The sequence below is a fragment of the Liolophura sinensis genome, chromosome 1 (genome assembly GCF_032854445.1).
Source record: "Liolophura sinensis isolate JHLJ2023 chromosome 1, CUHK_Ljap_v2, whole genome shotgun sequence".
Lineage (NCBI taxonomy): Eukaryota > Metazoa > Mollusca > Polyplacophora > Chitonida > Chitonidae > Liolophura > Liolophura sinensis.
In genome coordinates this window covers 14,859,725-14,872,559 of record NC_088295.1, presented here as the reverse complement: position 1 = coordinate 14,872,559, position 12,835 = coordinate 14,859,725, and the positions used below count along the sequence as shown (strand labels likewise).

Here is a 12,835-nt window from a genome sequence, read left to right as displayed (position 1 = left end):
TTCATGTTACTTTTTAAATTACTAGAATATCTACTGCTAAATCTGCTCTTTAACCTGTCTACCTGTATACAGAGGTGTGTAATGCTTACTTTGAGCAAAAGAGCTGTCCACAGTTACGGCAGTGATGTCTCCTCTCTGTGAGGGAGAACTTCACTCCACATGAGAGACACCCATCCACTCCCTCGTCCTTCATCCAGTGGTCAGCCACCACCCGCCCTGGCTGGTCAGTCACTGTCCAGCTGAATATACGACCCTTTGCATCACCAACATACACAGTCTTGTGGTCTCTGTTGACAGTTAACAATAACATCAGTCATGATTAGTCATGTTATCAAATCAGACCTGGTAATAGTCCCAGATGAGGTTTATTGTCCTGGATGGAGTAGCTTTGAGGATGTATTTCTTTATATGACTTGTTTACACCAAAATAATGAATTTTTATCTACAATGTCAATGCTGGTCATTTTTATGTTTGGAGGGAACATGAGTGCCCGATGTCTTTATGTGTCCTACTTTATCTCAGGCCATTTCAGAACTGGATAGATTTATGCACGAGATGAGTGACTTCCACAACAACTTCAACATTATAAAAATGTAATACCCAACAAAAGCACATATACATTTCATCAACCTAGGAAATTAAAAATGAACTAGATACATGGGGTGTCCAGTGATATACACTCTGTCACAGGACACTCATCTCAGAGCTACATGCATTAACATTATGTATTTCTGTGAATTTTACTTTATAATATCAAATAAAGGAAAAAAAGTCTAGAGAACTATATTTTCGAGCGCATGTTAATGTTGGGTGATACGGCAGAGTTTAGTCCTCCGGCAAAGTACCAGCATGAAAGAAAAACGCTCTAGCCAGAAGAAGAATATTGTGTTACCAGAAGAGAAATATCACAATAATTATCGCTTTGATTTGGGTTTTAAGTTGAGCTGTACAGTAGTTTACCCTGTACTTATACTTACTTTGACACAGCAATGGCTGTCACTGCAGCAGGATCTTTGTTGTCCTTCCTCTCAAAGGCTGTGTGCATGGTCAGCTTACTGCGAAACATTAGCTGACGCTGCCATTTGAAACCTGCAGGAAAATGCCAACATATACCATCATAATCTGCACAATGATCAACAAATGAGTTATCTCCTAGCCTGGTTACATTTCTTCTCAATCCCTGACAATATCCCAGCAGAAAACACTGGGATGACCAGAAAGTTGTATTGCATCACAAGGTACAGTTTTTTTTCCGTAAATACACTCACTTCATGTTCGTGAACCACTGGGTTAATTGAAAATAATATCACATAGTAAAGCTTTACTGACCATGCCCTGGTTTTGGCCTCTCAAATTCAGGTAATTTCATGTATATACCTTCATACTAGAAGCATAACATCTGACCCTCTCATTAGATAACACATACATGTGTTTATGCATGTCTTTAACTATGGTTAAAGCACTACTGACCTTCTCTGAGACTGTTGCCTTTCTTCTTGTACTTCTTCAGCAGCTCCTCTGCTGTGGCTGTCTTCAGATCGTTGTCTGTGATGACCACATACTCTGATGATGGGGAAACTTTAGACTCAGCATTGGCGGAAGACTGGCTACCGCCATTGTCTGAGGCCCCGTCTGCCACGTCTTTGGTCGGCTGTGTCCCCGATGTCTCTTTCAGGCTCCCAGAGTCAGATGTGTTACTGTTGTTGTTGGCCAGTGTGCTGCTGTCTTCCAGCTCCATCAGAGCATCGACAGCAGCATCGATGGATATGTCAGCAGATTTTTGGCTACACGTGTCGGGTTTCCCCGGGACATCACCATCGGTGCTGGCACCATCATCACACCTGTACAGGTCGCTGGTGCTGCTTGTTGTGCTAACATTGCTCTCCAGTCTCTCTGCTAAATACCAGTGGTCAGAGAACTTGTCTTTCCCGCTCCTCACATGGCTGTCGCTCTCCGCCGACGATCCCAGAAGATCCGCCCTCTTTGTGGCCAGCAGATCAGGATCCTTGAAGTCCTTGAGTCTGTCAATGGCAGAGCGCCCAGGGCTGTCGTAGCTGTCACAAGAGGCGCGGCGAGGGATGTCTATAGGCTGGGTCTGGACAGTCTCCACCTCAGGGGGGATGGGCACACTGTCTACTTGGTCACCCTTGGCTTTGTTCCTCTTCTTCACCTCATCAGGCACTTGCACGTATTCCACGCTCCACATCTAGCAACACACAAGCAGATTTCATGGAAGTGGGTGGCACTTGACCCGGTGTTCAAATAATGAATAATATAAATAGGGAATGTAATGAAAGTAATAAAAAAAAAGTACTACTAATGTATTTCCGCAACCTTTTCGCGAGGAGCCAAGACCACTTCAGCTTGCTGCATAACGTCACAACTCTACAACACTGTCCCGACCTGTACAAACATAAAAGCCTGTGCCATGAGAGTAGGGGGACTAACTTGTCTTCATACCACTGATCACTCACCAGCGGATCGTGCGACGGGTAGAGTGGGTATGGACTATGCTCGCAGAGCTATATAGTTATGGCTTAGGGCCCTAACTCTACCTCGTGTCATGCTAAGCGTTGTGACTGAGCTTAAAACTGCACAGCTATCCAAGTAAATACACAATTTCATGAAATTCCCACTGTGATGTGCTGTAAATCAAGTGGTAGTTGAGTATGATAACTCACAATGTTGAGTGCCACAATAAGGGATTCCAAATCAGTAAAATCGAGGTCAAACTTTCTATGCCAAACCTTGTCTAACAGCGGTAAATTCGCTATGAAATCCACTAACTAACTTTATTTCTAGCTTCCTCTCACTACTGGATCTGAAAACGTGAAATCAACGGTTATGCTAAAAACCTATATTTTCATGTTTCAAGGTCATGTGTGTGCACCGAAGGTGAAGAGCATTTTACCATGTAATGCGGCTTATACCTATCTCCAACGAGCATAATTAAAATGGTCTAGTACAAATATATTGAATATATTGGTGGTATTTTACGCTGTACTCAAAAACATTTCAGTTATATGACGGCAGCCAGCATCAATTATGGTGGGAAGATCTCATGAAATGGCGATTATAAACTCAGTGTGCACGGGTTGAACATTTGTGTTCACATATGTGAAATTTGATGCTCATTAACAGCTTCATATTGCAACAATTTTAAACACTGTATTGGTGAAAGGCTATTGCCATTCCTCGTCACATTTTCTGGGAAGTCACAGGCATGAGTGCCAAACTGTCTTAGAGGTAACTGACAGATTACAGAATTCAACATTCAAGATTGATTGTGAAATCTCCTGCCAAAGCAAGACTAGATGACAGGAGTTCAACACTGTACACGTTGTCATGTACCTACTGACGAATATGACTTTTTTGGAGTTTGGCCTGGATACTAAACCATTTCAGTAAAACCATCATAAAGTCACGTACAGGTTGTAATATAATGATGTTCACAAAACTTCAGCATGGACAAAACAACAGGTGGTCGCATCGGTTCTCTTGCAATGATTGATGTGTACTTACCCTGACCACACCCTCGCTGCTGCCAGTTAAGATCACATTCCGGATGTCCCACTCCATCATCTATGAAAAATGTTCAGAACTGTTTTAAGAAACTTTAATAGAGCACATGTTAACTGTCATGTGTTACCACTTCCTTTTATAACTAGATAATTAACCAAGACATTTTCAGCATGTACATCAACAATTACCATTCATTTACATCTTTTTAATCAATGCTAAACCCCTTACTGAGTTTTTTAATCTCAACCACTGCTAAATGTCATGTTAACTGGTTATATAGTGGTGTATAATAAATGATAACGGTGGAACCCCCTTCTGTGTGTGTGACCTCTTACCTGTGACATTGCCACACACAGGATCTGCTGGTTACGGGAAGTTGCCGTATTCACAACAGCAATCTCTGTGCCATTAATATCCCAGACATGGAGGTAGGTCCCTGCACAGGTCGCTATGTCACCCTGAACAGCAAACACAACATGTAAATTTTAAATTATAGCAATAATTACAATAATTTCTATCATTATACAAAGGGCCAATGTTAAAATACATGTAATTATTTATTTATTTGGTGTTTTAGGCCATCCTCATGAATATTTCACTCTATACCACATCAACTGCCATTATGGTGGGAGGAAACAGATACATGTAAACAAGGTTTCTAAGGTGCTTTTCACATTAACAGCAACACAGATTGTTGAAAGATTTCAGAATGCAAAAATGTTCATGTAATAGTATACAGCATGGCCAAAGTTTTATTTTCAGCTTTATAGAACTTAATGATATCAAGTATACATTTTATCAGTAAAGCTTATGCCACAACTTCACATCAGATTTGGACTCACAGTGAGTTCATTGATACAGACAGCTGCCACAGGTGCCGTATGTCCCCTCAACTGACGTACATACAACAGCCGACTCATGTCCCAGATGATGCAGGTTCTGTCCCGAGACCCGCTGACGATCACGTTATAGGCAGGTGAGGCTGATAAACAGGTAACAGGCTCTGTGTGACCAAACAGTGGCTGTTTCAGGACGACTCGCTTGTCCTTCTGCTGGTACTCCCACACGCTCACAACCTACAGAATACACACACATGCCATAGAAGAATATATCAAACTACTTATACATGTAACAATGTTCTTGTAGATCTCATGACATAAAAACTAGCGCAAATATCCAATGGCTGCGTAATCTTTCAAAAAACAGATGTCAAAAATCTGACTGACTGATTGCTTGCTGCATTTAAAAAAAAAGTGTAGGCAGCTGCAAATAAATGAAAGATTTGGTGCCACTTAAATCTTAGCAATCTTGTTCTTTCAGAATGCTTGAGAAACTTACACAGCTTGTTCCACCTGTGATGAAGAGTTTAGAGTTGGGCGAGGCAGCACAAAGGATTTCTCCATTGTCTAGACACTCAAACACACAGCTGGCCTGAAACAGGGAGGACAGGGAGATAACCATAACAGACTGAGGGATGCGTGAAACATTCATACAGCTGTATGCAGTATGTATACAAGAATCAATGTGCAGACTGAGCGATGCGTGAAACATTCATACAGCTGTATGTAGTATATATACAAGAATCAATGTGGTAACCTTGAGAAAACAGCCTGAATGAATAATACAATAGAAATGTTCTGAAGTTATTCATTTACGAAAAATCACTTGATGACATGTTCTAAGACACACAAGTACATGAATAACTAGCCAATATCAAGTCTTCTGCTGTACTATTCAAAACAAAGACAAAATATGCAGTACATTCACAGATTTGTTTTGGCTGGCTGCTTGATTGATGAATTCATGTCACAGCCAGATTCAAGAACCAGTCCGCTGGCAACACTCACCTTGTCGGACTCATAGTTTCCAATACGGACAGAGAGATCGGAGAATCCCCAGGCCAGGTACTTGCTGAAAGTGGGCGGCACCAAGACCTTGTTCTGCTCCACGGCTAACACTGACCTCTCTGTAGAGATGATCTGACCCACGGCACTCTTCAGCTCTACACAACAACAACATGGTCTATCAAAGCGTGGTCATGTGAACACTCAACACTGAAGAAACTGTTAGAAGGCAATGTCATGGAATATCAAAACCAAACTAGAAAAGATTTTAGAAGGATGTTTATGCACAACACTGATGTGGTGAAGTAAATTCCTTCAGGTATTACATATAGTCCTTACCTTTGACAGGTTGTAGAGAGGGTTTCAGATTATCCACATGGTGAAAAAATAGTTTGTCGAGAGATGATGATGAGGAGGGTATGCTCATAGACATTGGGTCCAAGAGGCGGCTGTTCAACTTCTTGGGTGGGTGGGCCTTACGAAACAGCTGAAACATCCCAGATACAAACGCCTGAGTAACATCCCATTTAACAGACAGGTTAATCTGAATCCCGATAACAAACAATTATGAAATATTTATTTCAATACATATTAATCTGACAGCCCTGTAGTCCATTTTCACACTTTGCAAAGGCCATCAGGTGTATAGGTGAGAGAAACTGGCAGGCCTGGAATAACCACTCCCCTTCACCAATTGCATTACACAGGCAATGACTTAAGGCCACAGCCAAACAAGAACCGAGAAGAGCTGTATTCAACATGTGATTTTACTGATCAAGGGCCTATCAGCTTTGTGGGGACCTTAAGCTGAATCAGCCAAATTAAAATAAAATATTTGTAGACTTCGTAGCAGCCAGCGTTGCTCATATAGACAAATATGCAGAAAGTAATATTCCAATCAACTCAATATTGGATGGTAACATGGTTAAGCCATTATCTGAAAATTACACGTCAAGAACTTTCTTCATAACGTTAACACATAACTGTATGAGTACAAATATCAAGTATTCATAAGTTTTCATACCAGCAACAACTGTATCAGGGCTTTCCTCGAATATGAGTCTCATCATGACTTTGATAAACCAACTAGCCGCGAATCTGCTTGGATGCTCGGAAACAAGTCACACTCAAACTGACTATTACAACAGATTATGCATTGTTTCCCCTCATTGAAGATCTGTTCACTTTTACACATATTACCAGCTTTACTAGGACTAACTGTTTTGTGGTTCAAGATTTGAATAAGACACTGGTGGATTCTCATAAACTGAATCTAGAGGTGCCCTTTTAGATTCTGGTAAAGATGGTGAAAATAACGGCCCGTATATTTACATACCTGTTTGGGTATCTGTCCAAAATTGTTGATGAATCCTATGGTGGCATTTTTCTTCAGGGGATCATCTATGCTGTAGATGTCCACATTACCCTCATAGAAAAGGTGGTGGAAGACATTTACAGCTTCCACGGCCTGAGGGCCTCTCTGTTTACACCCAAAGATCAGGTCAATCCACTCGTGAAGGTGGGCACTCACATAGTCACACTCCAGGGCCTGCCACAATACATGACAACACATACACTTGACATGCTTGTCACAATCACCGTGTATATTTATTTATTTGCCAAAAGCTATTTCATTGGTATATAATGCCAGCAACTCAAGAAACTGAGTTTTTAAAAAATTGATACAGACATTCGGTGTATGATCATTATGTCTTGATTCTTATCACTTTTAGTGCTAAAATGCATTTTGCGTTTCATATCTAATACCACCAAATTACATGAAGAGAAGGGACTGTTCCTCAAACTGGTGATAACATAGACCAGCTCGTGTGACAACCAAGACAATGACAAGTTGTGACTCTAAAGGAATGATTGAAAACAGAATGCAAATACGTAGCCACATGAGTGAGACTTGAGTATCAGGGGAGATTAATAGAGATAGCTGCATTTGACTGACCTCTCTGTGAGCTCGGATGAACTCTTTAGGGTCACCCTTGGCCCAGTTTGGCAGAACAACATCTCCCAAGTACACCCCACTCTGCTTGCAGCCTGAATGGAAGGCATAAACACAATAAACCAGTGATACATGAAACTCTGCTTAAGTACAACAACTAAAACTCTCTTACCACAAATATGCAACATTAACATACATGTTATAGATGACAGACATTCTCTTTGCAAAATCATTTCACTTCACCCAATAATGCACAGGTAAAATACAGTGTTAAAACTATGATACGTCTATGTGAACTCATGAAGTTGAGACTGAAGTTTTTCATACAAGGACAAAGACACGCAAGTGAGAGGAGAGCAGGTCTATCTTTTCACTTAATGCGAAATGGAATGAACATAATAATATGGTGTGCTCTAAAACTGGTTGCAAAGAATAACAAAATAGAATAACAAAACTTGTTGCTGACTTATGCCTTTTTAGACAGCGGCAATGGAGAAATGAGACAGATCCTGCTGTATGACAACCAACAATAAGCACATACCCAAATCAAAGTTGTTAGAGTTGACAAGGAATTCTGGGAGGTAAAAGAACTCTGGAATTAGTTCCTTCACATCTGCCATGTTGTGCTTTGATGCTGACAGCCAATTTTCTTTCACACTGTGAAACATCCGATCAGCCAAGTCGAAATGACCTCCCTGAGATACAGATAAAATATCAACATCATATCAAATATGACACAAACACATATCAACAAATGCAATACAGCTTTTTTCTTTCCAGCAAAATCATATACTTCAAGGAACTGAATATGGGCATTCAATTTTAACAGATGTAAGTACAAGAGCAACCATTCCTTTATCTTAAAACTTATGAATGAAACTTACATGATTTTGTATTTATCCTTACACACTAATACTGTTGCCAGCTGGCATGACCTGCACCAGTTGTAGAATAAGTGCTACACCACAAGAACAGCAGGTGTTAGCTCTATGCTTACCTGTAACTTGAGGAAATGTTGTGTGAAAGGTTCCATCCTCAACAGATATGAGGCCACAATCATTGCTGATGAGTAGTGAGTGCCATAGTGATAGGGTGGAGTCTCACCTGTCAATCAGAAATAAACATTTACAACTTATATGATATTAGCAAACGATGACTCTGTTATACACTGAAACAGATGAAATTCTTCAACTAAAAGACAAAAGCAAAGACAAAAGAAATGGCAGAAAAAAGGTTTTGTACCCTGAGGATCATCCCAGTCACTGAAGCGTTTCTTAAACTGTTTTAATCTCTCTGGTGTCTGGGCTCCCATTGGTTTATTGAGGTCACGGAATGTTGCTGGGTTTGACAGATCCAACTCCTGAAACAGGCCAATAACACAACACCTGTGAATCTTTATGCATGTGACCACAGAGGACATTTATAACATCAAAAAACATAGGACATAAACAGTAGACTTTTAGTACAACTCCCTTGGTTCATGAATTGCAATAAAGAGCAGTTACACTGAAACATGTTGTGATTCTACTTCTCACAGGTGTGGTAGTCAAGCTTAAGATACAAGTATCGTGAAACAATCGACTCACGTCGGCTTCATAATCTGCAACAATCCATGGGAACACGGGGTACTGCATCAGATCGTTGTAGGAGCGCCCAGCCAGTGTGTTCAGGTGCATCAGGTACTGGAAGTTGTTGATCTCACCTCTCTGACAACAATTAAATGTGTCACTGACGCATTTCATTGAATTCAAGAATTCTTACCATAAATCACAAGCTGGACCTAATTCCCCATGGATTTATAGTTGGGTCAATCACAACATCATATCATGAGGTTAGTTTTTGCAAAAACTCAACACACCAAAAAATATTTTTTTAACTTTTGAAAACTGGTTGTGCACAACATGGGACATTTTTTATTTGTTACACGAATACAAGCAAAGTGTACCATTTGTCTATCATGCAAATGTATTACACTGTACACTCAATGAAGCACGCTCGACAGCAGGATCTATTGCTTGGTGTATAAGCTCACCTCCCATCTCTGTGTGACAGACTTCTCCCCAATCAGACTGCTGATGAGCCCAGTACCTGGCTCTACCTTAGCACTCTGTTTCTGACCTGACACAGACTGCTGGGCGTTGTCCGTTATACCTGTGGCCACAGTCAGGAATCTGCAGAATGAATTGAGAAGTGTCAACAGGAACAACAGTAGTGGGGTCTAAGGAATTCTGAAATGGCTGTCAATCATCAAAAGCCAAAATTGTCACAATTACTGCATCAATTAAGTTGTACACACACTGTGCACTATGTTAGTTCAGTATAGAAGTCACCCATTAACATTAAACAAGAGTACTAAAATGTGATAGATAGTTTACTAATTTGATTATTAAACAACAACTACTAGTATTAAATGCTTAATAAGGGACTTGAAAATGCACAGGAAGAACATGAAAATGAAAAACATCTGGGCGGATAATTTATGCTGTCAGAGAACAGAAATAATGTAGAATTGCCATACAAAAGAATGACAAGCATTGCATTCATTTTCATATCTGACCTGTTAGGAGTCTTTCTCCTTTCTGAAATATAATAGTGAACAATCTCCATGACACCCAGGAACTGAGAGAAAATAGCAATAGGATAAGACTCACTTGGCATACACCTTGTTCCGACATTTCGGGGGTAAGGCCAAGAGGTAGTTCCTGCCGTCAGCGGAGAACACCTCCACAGCTATTGGCTGGAGCAGGTATCGGCGTTTGTGAACCTCACGGATATCCTCATATGGAAACTTACTGCTCCTGGAATCATGTAAACATAACCTTACAATTAGTATTACTTAAGTTCATCCTTTATCCAGTACAATGAAACTTACTACCAAGTTCAAAATCTAAAATCAGAATCACTGAAATTTCACAGAATAACACTCACTAAACTTTTGTACAAGTTGAATCCAACACAAATCAAACATTTTATGTATTAGTGTTATAGACAAGTAGATGGACTCCAAGCTGATGCTCCCTTATTTACTGATACACCAAACACACTGCACTTAAAATTTTGCAGTGGATGATTTTTGCAGTTAAAATAGGGTATGAATTTTACTGAATATAGATCACTGAATTGTGGTATGTAATCTGTGTACTTACATGCGTTTCTGGGTGGTACTGCCACCCTTACTGGCTCGGGGAATAATTGGGTCGTGTAACCTGTGGGCAAATAAAATGTCATTTAAACATATTGTAGCTGTCAAATTTAGAACACCTGAATAGTAAGTTTAATGAAGAAAGGCAAAGCATAAAAACAGACAAACCTTCTGAATAAGAAAATATTTCATTGAGAACAAAATGTTGAGCCTCCAAACATTTGTCAAGAAAACATGGAGAAAGTACACGTACATGTAACAATCTTTCTTTTACACAATTGTTTGCCCTTCATGGTATAAAGGTAGGTTACGAACTACATGTGTTATCGCTTTACCAACTACATCGCTACATGAATCCTGGCATGAATGACAGACTGTTGTTTTTCCATGCTGGAGGTGACTTACTCCGGCCGAAGGCTGTCAATATCCTTTATCTCCTTGGAAGTGAGCAGTGTGAAGCCGTCTATCACATAGAAGTGCTCCTTCCCAAATAGCAGCAGCCCCTCCGCTGTGTCCAGGCCCTGGATACGGGCACACCGGAACATGTGACTTATCTGAGGAGGGGAAGGGAATACATGGCCATGAGGGACAGATAAAATAAACACCTCTGCAATCTAATACTTTGTGTCAACTTCACAACTATGTACACAGTACTATATACATGTACTACATTATGGCCGACAATCATTCACCAGTTATTTGATAACAGTATTAATAACATTATTTTATTTCTACATGTACTTTCTGTCAAGCCAAGATGTCCTTTTACTTGAAATACAGAATGCTGACGATATAAGATATACTGAATTTCACCTAAAGTTTAACCGTTTTCAAGGCTCTCATCAACAAGACTTACATCAAAAGTATCACTCTGAGGCTTTTGTGTGCCTCTGAAAGTGTATTTCTTACATACCAAACTTCAGACAAAATACAGTATACGTTTTTCACGTTATTACAGACTTACCAGCAAACTGAATGGTCTGACTTGGGAACGACAAACATAAACCTAGCTTAAGAATGAACTAGACTTTATTTCACCTTTTCCCCATCTCCCAGCAGCCTGAGAATTGCCTGGTTGTCTGTCTGTCCTCCTGTGTGTGTCTCTACCTGGCCGTCTGTCCGGTCACCCTCCTGGGCGCTGTCCAGCCCCAAGCTGTCATCTGCGTCATCGTCTGTTTCTGCCGTGGATAAGATGCTCTTGTGTCGACCCAGCAATTTTGGTATGTCAGCCGTGACTGTGGAACAAGATCAGTAGAGTGACACATGACAATGGGAAAAATAACAGCAGTGTCACTGATAAGCATACGTAAAGTAACAAATAATAGACCACAAAACGAGAAAACAGCTTTGTGGTCATCTTTAATACATCCATTATTGAACTAAAGCAGGTGTCTGACACACATCTTGAACTACATGTACATGTAACTGTCAAAGTAGGACTTTCTCGGCTTATTTACTTCCCTATTGAATGGAGAGATAACCAGACACTGAGTTACATATTAACATACTTTCTGCACTCTTATCCTCCATGTTATTGTCCGCATCCGAGAACACCTCCAGGTCACTTATCTCCCCAGTCTCCACAGGCAGGTCCTCCTCACACACAAAACTTTGGGAGCGGAATCTCTGGTAATACTTCTTACTGTCATTACTCACAGCCACTTTGTACTTCACCATCTGCAGAAAACAAAACGACAAAATAAAACCTGGAATCAATTTTCTCAGTCCCTGGCATGATCTTTACACTCAGAAGTACAAAAACATTAACATCTACCATATGTAAACTGATCTACGAAGAAAAGGCTTTTTAGCAAACAAGCAAAAAAATGTATACTTAGCAGGTGATTTCTTTACTTGTAGGCATCCATTCTACCTATTTGGAGACAGCAAGCTGAGAACTTACAAACTTTTCCATGTCTGGTCGATAAGGGTAGTGTTTGTAGAACAGGTCATTGCCTATCATCTTCTTCCTCATTCGGCATGGACCTACAAAAATAAAAAAGCGTGAAAACTTTACTTCATTAACCAGAACTCTACCGTTCAACATATTTCATGCATGGTAAGAGAAATTACCAACAATATATGTTAAGATAATAAGACACATAAATGACCTACCTTCTGTGGTGTCCAGCATCCATTTCAGCAATGAGGACCCTACTGGGGAGCCCCATAAGCCCCTCTCTCTTAACAATTCTGTCTCTGTTTGCTTCCATTCTTCCATCAAGTACTTTTGCAAGTGCTCATTTACCTGTGACACAAAACGGTTATCAGAAATACTCTTTATGGCTAAATAATCAAAATTGCACCATTGTCAGAAACATGAAGACATGCATATTTCTATATTTACAATGTTGCAACAGTGGAACCACAAT

The 12,835-nt window shown here is 40.2% G+C and overlaps 1 protein-coding gene across 1 annotated transcript in view; it reads right to left on the bottom strand.

Annotated features, from left to right (window-relative positions):
• The window catches only part of LOC135461440 (WD repeat and FYVE domain-containing protein 3-like), a 55,919-nt gene that overhangs the window by 5,419 nt on the left and 37,665 nt on the right, over window positions 1–12,835 (bottom strand). Inside the window, exons 45-67 of the mRNA XM_064738545.1 lie at window positions 12,579–12,711; window positions 12,367–12,449; window positions 11,972–12,140; window positions 11,502–11,698; window positions 10,869–11,017; window positions 10,468–10,527; window positions 9,973–10,119; window positions 9,354–9,492; window positions 8,908–9,027; window positions 8,564–8,681; window positions 8,319–8,425; window positions 7,863–8,016; window positions 7,325–7,416; window positions 6,704–6,916; window positions 5,707–5,854; window positions 5,371–5,525; window positions 4,862–4,954; window positions 4,366–4,599; window positions 3,859–3,981; window positions 3,524–3,583; window positions 1,472–2,207; window positions 979–1,090; window positions 90–287 (exon numbers count right to left, since the gene is read on the bottom strand). Coding sequence (XP_064594615.1) covers window positions 90–287; window positions 979–1,090; window positions 1,472–2,207; window positions 3,524–3,583; window positions 3,859–3,981; window positions 4,366–4,599; window positions 4,862–4,954; window positions 5,371–5,525; window positions 5,707–5,854; window positions 6,704–6,916; window positions 7,325–7,416; window positions 7,863–8,016; window positions 8,319–8,425; window positions 8,564–8,681; window positions 8,908–9,027; window positions 9,354–9,492; window positions 9,973–10,119; window positions 10,468–10,527; window positions 10,869–11,017; window positions 11,502–11,698; window positions 11,972–12,140; window positions 12,367–12,449; window positions 12,579–12,711 — 3,740 coding nt within the window. The remainder of the gene's footprint in view (window positions 1–89; window positions 288–978; window positions 1,091–1,471; window positions 2,208–3,523; window positions 3,584–3,858; window positions 3,982–4,365; window positions 4,600–4,861; window positions 4,955–5,370; window positions 5,526–5,706; window positions 5,855–6,703; window positions 6,917–7,324; window positions 7,417–7,862; window positions 8,017–8,318; window positions 8,426–8,563; window positions 8,682–8,907; window positions 9,028–9,353; window positions 9,493–9,972; window positions 10,120–10,467; window positions 10,528–10,868; window positions 11,018–11,501; window positions 11,699–11,971; window positions 12,141–12,366; window positions 12,450–12,578; window positions 12,712–12,835) is intronic.